A 17,761-nucleotide genomic window follows, 5' to 3' on the forward strand; every position below is an offset into this window, starting at 1 on the left:
CTCTTCCCTTTTTTTATGAAAACCATTGCATGTATAGCTGTATAGAGATCTCATTGAGTTTGGATGGTTTCTCAAGTATTTGGTACAGATTTTAGTGTCAGAATTTTGAATACTAACCCTTGACTTCTTTCTAGCAAATGGGATGCCAATACTCATACTGTTTAACCTTTTCTGAATAAGTTTTAAAGGTTTTAAGAATCATCAATAATTTTCTTCTTTTGAATATCATAGTATGCATTTCATACTCATGGGCATTTGCTGATTTATAAATAATTTGAAGAATCTCCAATTTGCTGATTTCATTTGACGGTTTCTTTGTATGTGGTTGTAAGTGTTTTTTTTCAAGGCAAAGTTTGGCAGCAAAATTGTATTTTATAGACTTGATGACTCTGATTATACTTATTTGACTTACAGATATTAAAGGAACTTCAATTTCTCAAGCAAATCAATGGTCCAGATCCAAATTATAATGATATATGTTTTTCGGGTGCTGGAATGTATGTCTGTTACGATAAGAGTTCACATTACTCTTTAATTGCAGTTTACATTACAGCTTGGTTTGCTTGTATTGCAGTGATGCCTCCGAACTCTCTAAAAGTTTTCCAGTGGTTGATATGGTATTTGGAAATGGTGATAAATATTCATTGACACCTGAAAACTACATGTTCCGGGTTAGTCATACAAGACTATTAGTAGCTTTAGCTGTGTTTACAGGCTGGTGCAATTGTTATCAAATGTTAATGATTCCATAATCCCTACTTTTCATGGGGCCATTCTTTATGAAGCATTCAAAAGTGCGAGGAGCATATTGTCTAGGGATTTTCCAAAATGGAAAAGACCCTACTACTCTGTTAGGAGGTAACCTATTTGGTTTTTGAAACTTTATCTATTTCACGCTTTTATACTTCATGTGAAATCTTTTTCCCTCTCTAATTTTGTATTATATGGCTAGCTTCTGTGGTATATAGGTTTCAGCAATCTTAGTGATAATTCTCGTCATTTTTGTTCACATAGGTATTGTCGTTCGAAACACTCTTGTAATGTATGATCGTGAGCAGGAAAAGATTGGTTTCTGGAAAACAAACTGTACCGACTTATGGGAAAGATTACAGGAATCCGTTGCCCCATCACCATTACCTCCAAATTCAGAAGCAAGCCCTCCAACCGAAGCATTAGAGCCTTCAGTTGCTCCATCTTCGTTGCATAATGAAGCTCCTCCAGGTATTATGAGCTGCTAGTCTTCAAATGCGTTTAAAAGTATATAGAGATATCATCTACTAATATGGGCTAAATCAGGCTTTATGTATTTCTTAACATTTTTCATCGTGCTTTTAATGTCTCAGTAATTAGTGCAATTTCTTTTGATGTGTGGACTCATTCATGACGAATGTACTTTAATAAACCCAAATTTACAGGTGAACTCAAAATTGCAAAAATAACAATGTTAATTTCCTTTAACATCAGTTATGTGGATATGAAGCCTCACATTACAGAATTGGCTGGACTCTTTGCTCGTGAGTTAAATGTTAACATTTCCCAGGTTAGAAAATTATTACTACATGGCATGAATATTGTTGCGCTTAATATATTCAAGTTCAATTAACAATTTTGATAAAGTTAAAATGTGTTTGATTGAAAATATACGTGTACATGGTACGGCTAGTTTAGGTAGGTGTGGATTTTGGTAGAGGTCCCAAGCTTAAGGCTCTCAAAATTTGTGGTGATAACTTTCCGAAGTTCCCAAGCGAACTATAAATTTTCAGTCAAGATACTCTGCTAACGTGTTTTTTTTTTTTTAACTTTGAGGGATGTTTACAGGTCCACTTATTGAATTTTACGTCTTTTGGAAATGATTCCCTCAGTATATGGGCCATAACCCCAAAACCGGATGCTCATTATATTTCTAACACTACTGCAACGGTAAGTTGACATTTTTGCTCCCTGCATTTTTATGAAGACTTCTCATTTGATGGTGATTTTCTATACAGAATATAATTTCCCGGCTTGCCGAACATCGCATTCAACTTCCTGACACTTTTGGAAATTATGAGTTGATTGATTGGAGTGTTGCGCATCCATCAAAGTAAGGTTTTTCTTCAAAGGGAAAAAGCCCTAAATTGGGAATGTTATCCGTTCCATACCGCTTGTATTTGTTGTGTTTGGTTTTTCGTGCATTAATTCAGTGTAATCCTTGCCTTTTATTGTGCATGTCTGATATATTTCCTACCCGTAGCATTGATTCTAGATTGAACAAATTGCTTTCTCAATTTGAAGCTGTGGAAAAAATCGTTTTGGATTTTAAATAACCTCTAATCATGGGCATGGTACAGCCCTTTAATCTTTTTGTTCTAATTAGTACAGTAGGTTTCAAAGATACTTTTACGAAAATACTACAAGTTTGATAAAAGAGATAGCCAGGAGAAAAGGTTTCGGATATAAGGGTGGACAGCTATGAAGCAACACTTCAAAAGAGTCTAAACAGTACTTACAAATATAAAATATTAAGGAACTCTGTACACATTTTAAATTTAACACATCGGATAATTTATTTTTCTCTTCATTTAAAGATGAGCTCCTCGCCTCACACTTTCTGGATTTGCCCCATATGTTTGTATATGGGTTATAACTACTTTATGTATTTGTAAATTGTGTTTTTTTGGCCTGTTTGGGGTTTACGGTCCCCGTGTCTGCATATTGTTGCATTTTTCAATGCACAGTTGAGATTTCGAACATTAATCTGGCTTTAGTCTTATGTTTTTTATAACATTATAATTTTTTAGTATATTGAGCAAATTAATGAGATAAAGAAGCTTTGAAGTGGATTATCTCCGTGCCCCTGGAATTAGATAACACGTTATTCTGTAGAAAGTCCCAACATCTCAGTCTCAGTTTTTTATTAATTTATGATTAGGCTAGGCTTTATTTAAAAATGCTTGTTCTTTGACCTTTCTGAGAATGATGTCTTCTCTTCTGCCTTGGGTAGTTTTGGGATACCATTTATAGAATAGAATATCCTCTTCCGTTGGAAAGCTAACTTTAGCAATTCTCTCCGTTGCTATAGAATTTGCTGTAGTGGGCCTTACTGGTCTTGGTGATATTGCTCTTTTTTTTTACCACATAAAGGGCAGACGTGTCTCCGGCACACACTTGTTGAGCAGAAATTCTTTGGTTAACATTCCATTTAATTGGCATTTAATTGGCGGGTGCAATGGCATTGTGTGTAAATTTTGTAGTATGATCCACACAACCTTGCATTTGTAGATAATTTTTATTTTTATAATATTGAACTGAACGGCCCTGCTTGGCAGTGCCTATCTAAAATTTCTCGTTATTGAATTCGCCTTCTCAATATATATAATACCGCTTCAGATATTTATAAACGCTTGCCTGTAATGATGCAGGAATTGGTGGCAGCAATACTTCTGGGTCCTGGGTTTAGCTTTTCTGTTTGCATTACTTGTAGGACTGTTAATATCAGGAACGTTCTTAATTTGGAGAAAAAGACAGCAAAACTTGCACTCATACCAGCCAGTGGATGCGGCTGTTACTGAGCAAGAACTCCAGCCATTATGAGCTAAAGCTCATGCTATTGCTTTTTAATATCTTACTTGATAGTGTCATTAGGTCAGTGGCATAGTCAACTATTATCAAGATAGCAATTTATGCTAACCATATTCACTCAACTGATGAAGGTTTCTTTTTTCAAATAAATCAGGTTGTCACCACGATATCCAGTGATCATTGAACCCCCTGATAGAGAGGTACATAGAAATTTCTCTAGATATGTCATCATCTGTAAAAGCAATTTTGTTTGTGAATATTGTAATATACAGGTGAATCAAAGGGTGGCGTCATAAGTTTGAAATACACTTTCATATACTGTGTAATAGCAATTTCTACATTTCGTTTAAGCTGTTGCTTTTGACTGAGTTATGTTCTTATTTTTAGTTTCTGCTATTCTCGACTGGGAATACTGTCAAAGAAATTAGACTTCAGATTAAAATTTACAAACCACTTTTACGAATCCATGATAATAAATTCGAATGTGCCTAATGAATTAAAAATTGAGGGTGAATCCCTACTTAAATTCAAATAACCAAAAGTGGATATTTGGAAGATACAACAGAATCTGTTATTTGGAAATAAACGCTTTTCATGATCTTGTACGCATGCTATGCATAAAAAGTATGCGCAAAAAGAAAAGCTACCTGTTTGAGACTCTACATATATCTTGAAAATGGTATGCATAAAAAGAAAAGCTTTGAAAAATCAACCATAAAAACTGTTTTTAAATAAGCCCTGTAAGTAATACAATATATTCTTTTAAATGAGTGTAATAATCAATTATTTAAATCACAATTAATTGAGTAAAACACTCAATTAAGAATTACTTGCATTAGTGTCTTTAGGTTGAATTTACATTTGAAAGTTCAGCATAGGGACAGTACGAAATTTTGAAAAAGCTCAGCAAAAAAATGACTTTCTTTTATAATCTATTTTAGTTATATTCAGTTTTAGTATTCTCCCGCCTTCGCTTAGTCCAAGAGGATCTCATCCGTGTAAAATTTGACCACATTTTATGTCTGTTCGGTGAGAAAAAATTCATAGCATGAATAGAAAAAAAAATGGGAGTATTTCTTAAAACAATCCCTTTATTTTCACTCAATTTTGTTATTGGATGATCCAATTGTGCATCACACCGTAAAGGAAATAAAAAATTATTCCTTGCCTTCATGCTATTTCCTAAAATTTCTTTAATTCTTTATTTTTTTTTACCATCAATGTTGATTTATAATTGAGTTTATCTTTTCAACATTTAAATTTCACCTTGTCGTTTTGTGAAGTAACTATATATTTAACGTGGATTTTTTTTCGAGAGTTTCTTAAATATTTTTTTTATTATTATAGTAATAGTTTTTGTAATCTTCATAGTGTAATATCATTTTTAAGAAACACAAACAGTCTTATCGTAATAGCAAAAATTTCAAAAAACCTTAAAACACTCACCTTAATTTTCACTTTTACTTGATTATATTTTAAATAAATAAACTTTACTCAACAAATTTGTTTTGCTTTACATGATTTTCCTATTCATGCTTTTATTCTAAGAAACAATTTCCTATATGAGACATTTTTTTCTTTAAGTTGAAGAAATTTAACGCTTCGAGTAAAACATTTCAGGTGATACATTCCTTCAAAATTTAGTTTATTGAAGATAGAAACTACTTAAGAAAATCATATGCGCTAACTGAAATGTTCTAGGAAGCTAACAATTCCTTCCTTAGGAAAGATTGACCAATTAATAAGGAGATTGTTGAAATGTAATGTTATTTTACTAATATTCTCTTTTATATGTATTCAACTTTAGGGTTAAGATTTTTGGCAAGTGTCTTGCCTCCTATTGTATTTTATATATTTACATAAAAGAGAAACAATGTAATATATTTTCTTAAGATATTTTTGTATTTCGGAAGAGTATAAATGTTATTCCTTCTTAACTAGAAGGTATTATATATTTGTTGATATTACTTTGAGATAACCTTTTTTCTTGTTTTGAGTGACACATCTTCATTTGTTTAACATGTCTTTATTGTCTCATTATGTGATTTAATGATTATTTCTTCTTCCTCCCCCATTCAAGCTCAAAATACAAGTAACATTGTTTTACCAACTCTTCTCACATTTCCATGTTAAGCACAAATCATTCCTTCATCCTTGTTAGAAGATACCCGTGTCTCAAATCCTTCACCTTTAGATTCTCATAATATATGGATCATCATCCTTATTGTCTCTTTGACTAGAATTATACTTAGCCTAATGTATTTAGAAACTGTAGATTTACTCGTAATTCATATCTTATTTATAATTTTTGAAATTATTAATATTTATCTCATTCATATTTCTTTTTTGTTTTCTCCTTATCCCCTATTATTATTTCTAATAATGTTTATAAGACATTTGGTCATTCAGAATTGGAAAATATTAGGATTGATGAAATGTATGCACTTTAAAAAAGTGATACTTGAGAATTTGCTTCTAGGGATGACAACGGGTCGGATCGAGTACGGATAGTGTCTATCCGCAACCTGACTCTACAAAAAAAAAAAAAAATCTACCTGTTATACCCGCAAGGATATTTGCTCAAAAAATATCTGCAAATATTTTAAAACCCACGGATACCCGTAAATATTTAAAAAATATATATTTTTATAAATTATTAAAATAAAATTTAAATAGAATTACAAAAAAATATAAAATATAATATAAATTAAATTAAATATAAATTAAAATTCAATTTTAATTAAATTTAACCTTGTAAAATATAAATTAATGTTAATTTTAATTAAATTTAAATTAATAAAATATAAATTAAATTTTTATTTTTATTTTTTGCAGATAATAAATATCCACGGATATCAACTATTCGTCACAGATTTTATCCACGGGCACATACCTTTTTGCCATCCCTACTTGTCCCTCTTCTTCCTAATATGGGTTGCAAATGGGTTTATGCTCATAAAGTTGATCCTATTAGTAAAATAGATTGTCTCAAAGCTCATTTAGTAAATAAGAGATACATTTAGATTTATGATCTCAACTATTATGATATTTTTTCTCCTATGACTAAGATTATCATTGCTCCTCTTTTTCTTGTTATGGTTTTCATTAGTCATTGGTCTCTTCACCCGCTTGACATTAAGAATGTCTTTCTTCATAGTAATTTAGAGAAAATTTACATTAATCAACCTTCTAGGTCTATTACTTTGGATAAGTATGATTTAGTTTGTAAATTACATCATTATTGAACTACTTCGAGCTTGATTTAGTAAATTTAATTGTATTATCACATTTTTGGGCTGAAACAAAGCAAGACAGATATCTAATACTATATCATCATGCTTCTTCTATGAAATGTGTTTATCTTATGTTCCATTACATGGAATGATATCCCTAAAATTGTTCGATTATAAAAGAAATTATTAGCCACTTCCAGACCAAAAGGTTTTCATAATCGAAAATATATGCTTGTATTGAACTAGCACAATCAAAAGAAGTTGTGATCATTTCATAAAAAAAAATGTTATTGATATTTTGGAGAAGACAAGTCTAACAAATTGCAACCAATTGATAGCCCATGGACTCAAATCTTAAGTTAATGAAAGATCAAGATTAACTTTTCTCAAACCTAGAAAAATGTAGAAGGTTGGTAGAAAAATCAATTTATCTTACCATAACCAAACTTGATCCTTCTTATCTAATGGGAGTCGAGTTAATTTATGTAGAACCATCACATTGATCATTAGAATGTAGTGATTTCACATTCTCATATATGTAAAAGGGAATCTGAATAGAAGATTATTGTATGATAACATGGGAAATACTTACATTTATGTATTATGATTCAGATTGAGATGGTTATCCCATTAACAAGAGATCCACCATAAGATATTATATATACCTTAGAAGGAATCTTATATTTTGGAAAAGTATGAAACAAAGTGATCTATTCTATCTAATGCAGAAGGTGAGTATAAATTCATTACTCTAGTTACATGTAAACTTGTGTGGATTAAACAACTCTACTAAGAGTTGATTTTGTGAAAATCAGTAGATAAAGTTGTATTGTGTGATGAAGAGAAGTGGTTCGTAGTAATTTTGTTACAGAGGAGTTATTGTCCAAAGGTCTTATTATTGAGTTTATTAACTCTAATAATGATCAGCTCGTATACATTCTCTGACTAAATCTCTAAGAGGACTGAGTTTGTATGCTTCAAGTTTGATACGTATGTTTTATATCTTCCAACTTAATGAGGTATGTTGAAATACAATGTTATTTTGTTTTATATGTACCCAACTTTATGTATAGGGTTTTAGGCAAGTGTCTTGCCTCCTTTTCTATCCTATATATTTACGTGAGAAACACAACAGTGCAAGATATACACTGTTTTTATATCCTTCACACTTGTTCAGGTAAAATCATTGTATTGTGGCTAGCTTTACATGAAATCATCTTGATCATAATAATAGACTTCTTCGTGGTTCCAATATTTTTGTGCAATGCTACTGGGGCAAATACCAAATATTTAAGTTCCTTTCACCGATCCTTATTACTAGATCTACTATAGTCTTGCCAAAAGGGTCATAAGCATAGCCTTCACGATCATTTCCAAAAAAAGAATCTTAAGATTCAGAATCTTAAGAGATGCCAATCAAGATTATTCAAGACCCAAATTATGAACATTTCAAAACCAACTTAAAAAGGTAAGAATTAAGGTGGTAAATTTCGAAACGAAAAGATTCGTTTATTTATTTATAAGTTCTCATTAGCTTCATGGTTGGGAAGCAAACAATACAAACCAGAAAAAGAAAAGAAAAATGTCTTGATACAGAAAAGGATCTTAAGAAAAAATTGTGCCGGATGTGAGAACTTATACCCATTTGATCACAAATTGATTAAATCACCTTAAGTAGAGGAACTTTCTCACACAGCCAGTTTTCTATCTCAATATTCCAGAGCAGTTGTCCAAGTACCTTGCACACTAGGGTGTTTAGTTACGTGTCTTGTCCTCAATTTCACCACCTTCCTTCCCAACGCATTCCTTAGCCTAGTTGCGTGCATATGTATGTCTTCTGGATCCATATTCTTCACACATATCACTCGCTGATTCTTGTTCTCTGCATTTCATAAGTTAATCGTCAATCACAACAAAAATGTATTAAGGCAGGTTTGAATCTTCTTTTAACTATAGATGCTATCTATCTTTCTCTCAAATGCATTAATCCTGCGAAGTTTGTCCACTCATCCGTTGTAATAATAGAGCTAAAATTTCTCCTTTCCTTTTACAACCCAGCATTCAGTATTCGACATTGCATAAGAGAATCATCCATTACAACTAAGAAAAACTAGTAACAAAGCTACAAAATAGCACAGGAATCTTACTGTAAAATGCCTTCAGATGTGGATGCTGACCACGAATTAGCTCAGTAACCACCTCTAATTGAGGATTCTTCTCCTTAAATGCTGGTAAATGAGACTCCATAAATGCCCTATCAAATATTTAAAACTAAATTGAGAATACATTGTTCAAAGCAGGAGAAAATATTATCTTTAACACTTTGGTTCCTGGCCTTCAATACCAGGAATAGTGCAAGGCCATCAAATGAAGAATTGAGGTTATCAAGAAGCACAGTTGATTGAAAATTTTCAATAACTTGGTTGTTAAAAGGGCTATTATTGGCATGAAGTCGAAGCCAATAAGGCACAAAAAACAAAAACTCTTAGATATCTGTAAAAGCACCAATAAACACAAGAACAAAATGTAGTTTGTAATTCATAAATTTTCCCAGTCTGAGGTGAAATTGAAGTTCAACATAAAGTTCAGTTATTAAGTAGGCATCTAAGTTTCCAGACTTGAATTTTACTAGTAACCAAAATCGAAGAACAAAGATTAAGCCTGCAGTCAAAGGAGAAATGTGATCAAACAAGGGCAACACAATATGTATTCCAACGAACAATAATCTAATTAAAAACCAGTTATTAGAAGATAAGCTAGCTATTATGTAAGACTGTCCGCAATCTCAATTGTTCAGTCCTGGAAGGAATATTTATTCATTTATCCACTCATTAAAGTGCATATTGTGTATAAAAGTCAAGACGATAAAAGATTTATGAACTATTCCACTACATCGTTTCAAAACTCCCAATATGGCCTCATATTTTTGCAAATTTGCCATGTTATAAACAAATAAAGAGCTTTGTGATAACTTAGAAAACCTATAAACCCAGATGCCCAACAAATAAAAACTTATTGCTCCCAATAACATGAATATGAATATAGACATAAATTCATTAGATGAAAACACAGTAAGAATGTATATGTACCTTATACCTCTGCTACTTCCACCCCAGTTGCAATAGCTGACAACCAGCTTGTTAAGTTGCCAAACCCCTCGCAAAGCCATATGCAAGTTCAATTTCGCAAATTGCCAAAATGAAAGTAAGAGGAATGACAATCTTCTGCAAATGTGAGCGTCTCAAGGAAATGAAGGCAAATTAGCTGCAATTAACATTGGCAAAGCATATTAGCTCACTTTGACCAACGAAGTGACAAAAAGGGGGACAAGATGGGTTGGCCCAACTTCTTTTGGAAATGGGTTAAATATATTAACCCCTAGTGTTTTGCAAATTGGCGGGCTAGCTCGCCTAAATAATTATAAATCGAAAGAAATAAAAACAGATAAAAATATAGATTAAACAAAACCTCATGCAGACCTATGATTAATAAGAATGCAGAACAAACATAAACATTAAATAGTCAAACTTAAGAGTTGCATACGTAAACTGGGAGAATAAAATTAAGAGTTGCATCATTCATGAAATTCAACTACTTTATCAAAGTGCTCAAAACCATGATAATGTGGTAAAAGAATCTAAAATAGTCAAACTTGATTTATGTATGCAGTATAACATATGATTTTATTTCTTTGAAAATATGAAATAATTAAGGAAAAATTGTGTGGAACTCAGTACGAAATAAAGGGGCAAGTTTTCACATCAAATTGGCAGAGAACAACTGTATAAATTTGAAAATTGAGAATGCCATCTTGTGGAAAGAACTTCACTGGTTTGCTGATCACTCTTCAAATTTCAACTAAAAAAACAATAGGTTTCTTCATCCACAAGAGTAAGAATACAAACAGAACATTTCCTCCAGTCCATCATAACTTCAAAAAGAAAATACCAATGAGTCAACCAACCCAGCCATGCAAGAATTTGCAACTTCTAGTATGAAAATCCAATATTTCATTTCAAAATTTCAAGAAAATCTGAAACATGGTTTAAGCTTAAATAGGTTGAAAAGATTCCAGTACATGGTTCTAAAAAATCCTCTTCCCGAAGTCATATACGGATAGCGAACACAGAGTTTAGAGTGTAGATATTGAAGATAGGAACAGAGAACAGAACATGAAAATGAACTTTGTATACTGGTAATTCTTTTAATGAGAGTTCGATAACTTTGTTACACAATGAAATTCCCAGATTTAATTCCAAAATCATCATTCGAAACCAGGGGCACACACCTTCCAAGGTTTTCAAACAAACACAACCACAAATCCAAATTCAAATCATAGATTAAGTTGATAAGATGAAAGTCCGAGTCAAAAAAACAGGAAACGGGAATTACCGGAGTGTGTCGGATCCAACCTCTCGCCTGTACCTTCCGTCGTATGGTAAGTAACTCCACTGGAATAAGAATGGCAAACTAAAACCCTAGAGAGACTCAAAAGGTTTAATCTCGTTCACCCGGATTTAGATCTGGTGTTGTCAAATATTTGTTCCACTAAGTTACTCCCTGAGGTTACACCGTTGGATCAAGATCCATTGGTTAAGTGTCAGATATGATATTTTTAAGGGAAATGATTTTTTATACTCAAAGAATCACTTGACATCCTATTTTCAGAGGTAAATTACTCTTTAAAAAAATTGTATTCATAAAAAAAATTAAAAGATAAAATAATGAATGTTAAGTGAGTCTAAAAGTATTTTAAATGTAAAAGTATCATGATCCATTTTTTAGTGGTTAAAATAGGAGAAATAATTATTGCATTGTGTGTATTGTTTGATGAAAACATATGTTGAATTCACTTTAATACTCTTTTTATTATTGATATGATTTTATTAATTGTCTTTCTACGATCACATTGGTAGGCTAGTAGTAACAATTATAATTGGGATATATATTTATTGAATTCATTAAATTTAGTGATTTAAAACCTAATTCTTGATAATAAAAGAGTTATTAATAATAAAAGAATAAGAGGAGAATTTAAATATAAAAAAGGTAATGCAATTAATTCATGGTAAGGGTCAGCGTAACATTCTTATTTTTAACTAACTATATTATCTTTTATTTTTTTAAAAAAAAGTTAGAAAATCGTACTTTTAATTGTGTGATTAAATTTACATGAAAATATATATTTCATATTTTGTCTGTATATAGTTTTAAAAAAACTCAAGTAATTTTTAAGAAATATTATAACTAAGTAAAATAAAAATATTAATAATGAAAAAACAATAATAGGGTTGATTTAAATATATATATATATATATATATATATATATATAATATTTATCTCTTTATTAAATAAAAGTTATAATGACTTGGACAACTTGGTGGATTATGTAAAATAGCACGTAGATGGATGGTTTAAAATACATAAATGAAAGATATGATGAAGGAAATGTAAGTTACATGATAAAGAGAAAAAGAGAGAATGAGAGAAAATTTGTAGCGAGAGATATCCTAGTCTTTGTTCACTTTAAATGATAGATTTGAGAGAGAGAGAGGAAATAAATATATTTGAGGAGACGTGAGAGTGAATTGATTGTTATTAAAAAAAATTGAAGAAGTGAATTTGAAAAGTTGTCATAGAAATAGTTTGTGGAATGGATGATGGGTGAAAGTGGCTAAATATGTAGGCTATGATATGTTTGCCATCAAATGTAAATATTCAATTTTTAAAATATGTGGTAAAATAAAACTAAGTGTGGTGACAATTAAAAATAATTAGCCAATATTCCACACAAGTTTATATAAATATTGTTTTTCGCATTATAAGAATTTTAAAGTGTTTTAGTTTTAACGCACATACTTTGAAATTTGGGGTGTTATGTTAATAAATGATAAGAATGGAATGAAACATTAAAACTTTATTAATTACCAAAATAGAAAAAAGAAAGTATTAAAGAGGAAGCATATGAAAATTTGATTAAGAACTAAAAATGAAAGATACAATGCAGGGTGTTCAGTTTGCATAATAAAAGGAGCATTACTTAATAAGCGTTAATAATAAACCAAAATCGAAACAACGTTATCAATAATTAGAAATAAATGATTTAGAACCATATACAAAATTAACAAAATAAAAGTTAAAAGTGATAATCGTTTGTGTGGCAATCATCCCAGTTGGATTGGTGATGAGGTACGGGTGGCGCCAGTGCAATAGTTATGATATGGTTCTACCATTTCAGCCAACCAGTCAATGACAATGACGAATTCAGTAAGCAATGGACCATTGACACGCGTTTGGTTGAGTAAAAGCAAAGAAAAAGTGAAATATGAATTCAAAATAAAAAAGGGATACAATTATTTATATATTTCCTTGTTTTCTTTTCTACCTTATTCCTTTAATGGTATTAATGGTAAAAGTGGTAACCCAAACGTATGGTTCAAATTTCAAAGAAGAACAATTAAAAATAAAAGTAATAGTTTTAATTTATATGAAAAGTTTTAAGAATGGCTTAAGATTAGCTCTAAAAGAAAATTGAAAGACAGGTAAAGAATCCGGCGATTCACCACTACTAACAGAAAAGCTATCGAAGGAAAGAAAAGAGCAAGCAGCAATAATGACAACGACATCAATCGAATAATAGAGTCCCAAGTAACAATGTAAATAAATGTAATGTGTACCCAAAACAGGGTGGGAAAGAAAAGGAAAAATTAAAAAGAAAAAGGAAATAAATGATACAATACAAGAATATAATAACAGCAACAAAGTCTGTCTAGAAGACCAAAACAAGGGTAGCCCAACCCAAAGCTAAGCCTCCTAGAATCTTCTTCAAGCACATGATGCTCTCTGCTCCGCTCTGAAAATATAAAGTAAAAATATGTCAGATCCCACTGTTAATAATGTTAAAATATTCACAATTTGTAAATCATAGATTTACTCAACTGTTGCAAAGTAAATGTATAACAGGTTACCCTAATAAAATACACAGGTTAATGGTGGCGCGTGCCCACCATACAAGCCTTACATCTGAGTTCACTTTTAGTTTTAAGGTAGTAAAACTGTCAAACCCTAACAAGAGTTAAGTTCAAAAATCTTATAGAATTAGTGTCTGTAAGAACATAACAACAGAGCTTTGATTCAAGAGATAAGGTTTATCTTTCTTTTATATCCATTGTTTTGGTGTTTTAACCGGTCAATATTCGACTTATAACGATAGTAAATCACAGATCTGATGCACATTGTACAAAATCAGTGTTGAAAGAACACGGAAGTGATAAAACATACCTCATCGTTGGCAGAAGTTGCAGGTCCAGGGGCAGAAGCATCTTCGCTGGGACCGGGAGCACCTGTGGGTGGAGCAGGGGGACCAAGCAACGACGGTGAGGGTGCCGGAGCACTGTGCTTCTTAGTCTTCTTGTGCTTTCCCGGAGCCGGAGCCGGACTCACAGGGGTGGTGGGCGCCACAACGGGAGCAACTGTCGGCACAGGTGCAGGGGGAGAGCTCACCGGAACCGGAGCTGGGGGAGAGCTCACTGGAACCGGAGCCGGTGGGGAGCTCACTGGAGTTGCAGCCGGAGGAGACGCTGCCGGAGGCTTGGTCGCCGGAGCAGGAGTTGTAGCGGTTGGAGGAGATGCCGCCGGCGTCGATGCGGGGGAAGCTGCCTTAGGTGATGCCGCGGGAGGAGAGGATTTGGGGGAAGCAACGGGAGCAGGTGATTTTGTTGTGGAAGGGGCTGCAGCAGGAGTGGAAGCGGCGGGAGTTGCCGGTGTGCTCGACGGCGCTGACGCCGGAGACTGACCTCCGACGCCGGCGATTACAATGCAGATGAACGCGAGAGAGAAGACACTGTTGCGATCCATTGGCGTGAATCGCAGTGTGAAGAGTGAGTGCGTGTGTGTGTGTCTTAAGAGATAGAGAGGGAGAGATACAGAGAGATAGAGAGAGAGTGTGGAGTATGATGAGAGTTGTGGCGAAAGGTTTATATAGGCCCTACCTAGTTTTCGTAATCGATTGAGGTTGGTGTTTTTTTTGACGTTGATGATGATGACGATGGCTTTGTTGGAACAGAACGGATACGTGCCTATTCATCGGAACCGATGGTTTTCGTATCATGGACCACCATTAGCCGTTAGATCAACGTGTCTGACGTACCACTCTACACCGCGTTTCAAATCTTTTCTTTTATTTATGTTTTTTCCAATCCAACATCACTGCCAGCCTAAAACGGTCTTTAAGAAAATATATATTTTAACTGAAGAAAGACGTGTGGCTGTTAAGGAAAACTATAGACTTTCCATTAATTACTTAAAATGATAAAATGATTAATTTTAAAGCTTTGAAAGAAATATTAAGGAGTGAGAATAAATCAAGCTAAGCCTTCCTTAAAATGTTCTAATTCACTTGCCAACCTATTATTAGTATAATTTTTTTTTTATGCATGATTAATTTGAAGATCCATCTCATAATAAATCTTTAATTAGGCTGACTAAGCTGTCTTGCAATATAGATCGATGAGCTTAGGACTCACGGGTTTATTATTGAATCATATATTTACATGCTAAGGACCTATCACAAATAAACTTACGAATTAACTAATTTCATGTACTAGAATATGGCTAAAATCAGAAGAGGAAATTACATATATAGGAATTTTAAAAAAAGGTAATAAATTTTGCGTACATTTACCACTGTTTATTAGAGAATCACAATTGAGAATTGTGATATGAAGCACGTATATAATAAAATGTAAATTTAATTACGATATCAATTGTAATTAATTATTAGAATTAATGTTATCTCATAGTGTTGATTATAAGTATTAAATATAAATATATTGAGTTTAATATTAGTTAATAAAAGAAGAAAGGAGAGTTTAGTTATAGCGGATTATGTTTTGTTGAAAGATTATTTAGATTGAAAGCAGAATGGCATAGCGCATGATCCAGTCTGGAAGGGCCCCACGTGGAGATTAGGCGCATGTGACAGACATAGGGACATAGCGGGTGTGACCCTTCAGCTAATGTGGCTTTCTTTTTTACTTCTTTTGTAATTACCACAATCTTCTCTCAATTCTTTCTTTGCTGTTTCAATTTGGTGCTTTGCGGGACCATCTTCACACTCATACAGCTGGGCTTTTCACGTGTGGGCCCAGTCCATTTCTATCACCTAATCATTCCTCATACACCTCTTCTTTCATCTTACTTATCACCAAATTTAAATTTTAAATTTCCATCAATATGTTTCTTACTATTTTATTTTTCCAATTACACCCTTTATTATTTAACTATTAATATTATTTTATAAACTTTATCATTTACATCCACCATCCGAATTTTGAACTTTTACAAAACGTACCAATTTCTCAAATTTTTAACAACGTATTTTATTTTTTAAAACAATTTTCACGACACATTACGGTTTTGTTCCAAAATTAATTTTTTTTAATATCTTTGTCTCTTAATAATTGTATTTGTTTCTTGGAACGAAATATAATGAAAGAATTGCAAGCTGCAAATTGTTAGGAACAGAACACAACTAGCAGCACCGCCAAATTGTGGGTCCCGCGTGAAAATGCCTTACCAACCATGTAAGATCTTATTTCTTTAAGTAGACAAAATATAGAATATTGTTTCTTTTTTTAATAACAAATCTGGAGTGTAGCAGAACGGTCTAGTTGATATATATTTTAATGGAAAATAAAAAATAAAGAAAATGAAAGCTGATCAAAATTAACTCGGCAAGATCTGGTTTGGTTTGTTTTCACTTCTTTTACCAAATAAAAGCAGTTGGTTCGCTATGTCGCATCCAACCTTTTCATTGTTGCATTAAATGATTCATTAAACCAATCAACACAAAACCTTTGTCAGATGTTTAAGTTTGGAAACAATTGCAGGCTGCTGTTATAAATTCAACAGTTCAAATTAATTCAATTTATATAAACCCATTTTAAACGAGTTTATTCTTAATAGACTATTTTCATGTAATTTCCGTAATTTTTGTTCTTTTAATTTATAAATAAACTAATTTTTCTTTAAAAATACTCAACAAAAGATTATCCAAAATCTAACTAACATTTATCTATTTCTACTAACTTTTTTGTTATGTCAACTATAATGATTCCGTCCTACTCTAAAACCCAACTTTACAAGTCAAATAATAAGTTTTTTTTAAAAAAAAAAACATTTTAATTCTTATTTTTATTTTTCTATAGATAAACTACTTCATAATCTTTTTATCTGTTTTAAATATTTGAACAATAAAAAGGTTAAACAAATAATCTTTTCAAAGTAAAAATAAAATATATTTTCCGCCACTATAAAACCTTAAAAAATAAGTAATGTGAAAAATAGCTAGCTTTTAGTGACTAAAATTCAGCAGCATGATGATGAAATTTTCGTCAATTATATACTATTTTAACATATTTTATTTTATCATTAATATAATTTTGTAACAGTGATCAAATTATAAACGTCACTAAAAGATTATATATATATATATATATATATATATATATATATATATATATATATATATATATATATATATATATATATATATTAAAAAACTATAAGTAATATAAAAATATTGTTCCAATGTAAGGTTAAGTAATCCGAATCCTTCACAATTTGTTCCTCCTGTTGATCGTTTGTCTCTTCGTCTGTGTCCGTCCGTTCTCCCAGAATCCAATCGAGAAGGGGTATCTGTTAAAGGCACTCCGATGCTAAAGTCAGTTTAATGTCCGATTGGTTGTCTTGAGCTCTGTATTAAATGCACAATAAATGAACCTACTTACTTGGTACTTGTGACTTGTATTTATAGTATTTGATATGGGCTTGATATTAAGGTAATCCTAATCAGGGCCCAATCTTGGCCCAATAATCTTATTCATACAATTACTCTAACTAAACTGGTTTTACCTTGATCTTTCAGACTGTCCGCTTCTAATCGCCCGGTTGCTCTCCTCTAAAA

The 17,761-nt window shown here is 32.0% G+C and overlaps 3 protein-coding genes across 4 annotated transcripts in view; 1 reads left to right on the top strand and 2 right to left on the bottom strand.

Annotated features, from left to right (window-relative positions):
* Positions 1-3,989, top strand: part of LOC106765662 (aspartyl protease family protein 1) — a 7,359-nt gene extending 3,370 nt beyond the window's left edge. The window contains exons 5-13 of one of the 2 annotated variants that reach the window (XM_014650348.2): positions 415-497; positions 575-671; positions 786-858; positions 1,015-1,221; positions 1,416-1,540; positions 1,807-1,920; positions 1,989-2,083; positions 3,402-3,624; positions 3,716-3,989. In XM_014650348.2, coding sequence (XP_014505834.2) covers positions 415-497; positions 575-671; positions 786-858; positions 1,015-1,221; positions 1,416-1,540; positions 1,807-1,920; positions 1,989-2,083; positions 3,402-3,573 — 966 coding nt within the window. In that variant the 3' untranslated portion in view covers positions 3,574-3,624; positions 3,716-3,989. The remainder of the gene's footprint in view (positions 1-414; positions 498-574; positions 672-785; positions 859-1,014; positions 1,222-1,415; positions 1,541-1,806; positions 1,921-1,988; positions 2,084-3,401; positions 3,625-3,715) is intronic. The other variant, XM_014650350.2, reaches the window with a different exon arrangement.
* Positions 3,990-8,282: 4,293 nt separating this feature from the next.
* Positions 8,283-11,325, bottom strand: LOC106767232 (54S ribosomal protein L51, mitochondrial). Its single transcript, XM_014652077.2, has 4 exons — positions 11,187-11,325; positions 9,884-10,058; positions 8,942-9,048; positions 8,283-8,676 (listed from the first exon to the last, which is right to left on the bottom strand). Exons 2-4 carry the CDS (start codon positions 9,961-9,963, stop codon positions 8,504-8,506), a joined length of 360 nt encoding a protein of 119 aa, XP_014507563.1. The 5' UTR covers positions 9,964-10,058; positions 11,187-11,325; the 3' UTR covers positions 8,283-8,503.
* A 2,081-nt stretch (positions 11,326-13,406) lies between these two features.
* LOC106766792 (lysine-rich arabinogalactan protein 18) lies at positions 13,407-14,758 on the bottom strand. Its single transcript, XM_014651552.1, has 2 exons — positions 14,077-14,758; positions 13,407-13,648 (listed from the first exon to the last, which is right to left on the bottom strand). The coding sequence occupies exons 1-2, from the start codon at positions 14,650-14,652 to the stop codon at positions 13,565-13,567; spliced, it is 660 nt and encodes a 219-aa protein (XP_014507038.1). The 5' UTR covers positions 14,653-14,758; the 3' UTR covers positions 13,407-13,564.
* Between the last annotated feature and the right edge of the window lie 3,003 nt (positions 14,759-17,761).

The sequence above is a fragment of the Vigna radiata genome, chromosome 7 (genome assembly GCF_000741045.1).
Source record: "Vigna radiata var. radiata cultivar VC1973A chromosome 7, Vradiata_ver6, whole genome shotgun sequence".
In the NCBI taxonomy this organism is placed as follows: Eukaryota; Viridiplantae; Streptophyta; class Magnoliopsida; order Fabales; family Fabaceae; genus Vigna; species Vigna radiata.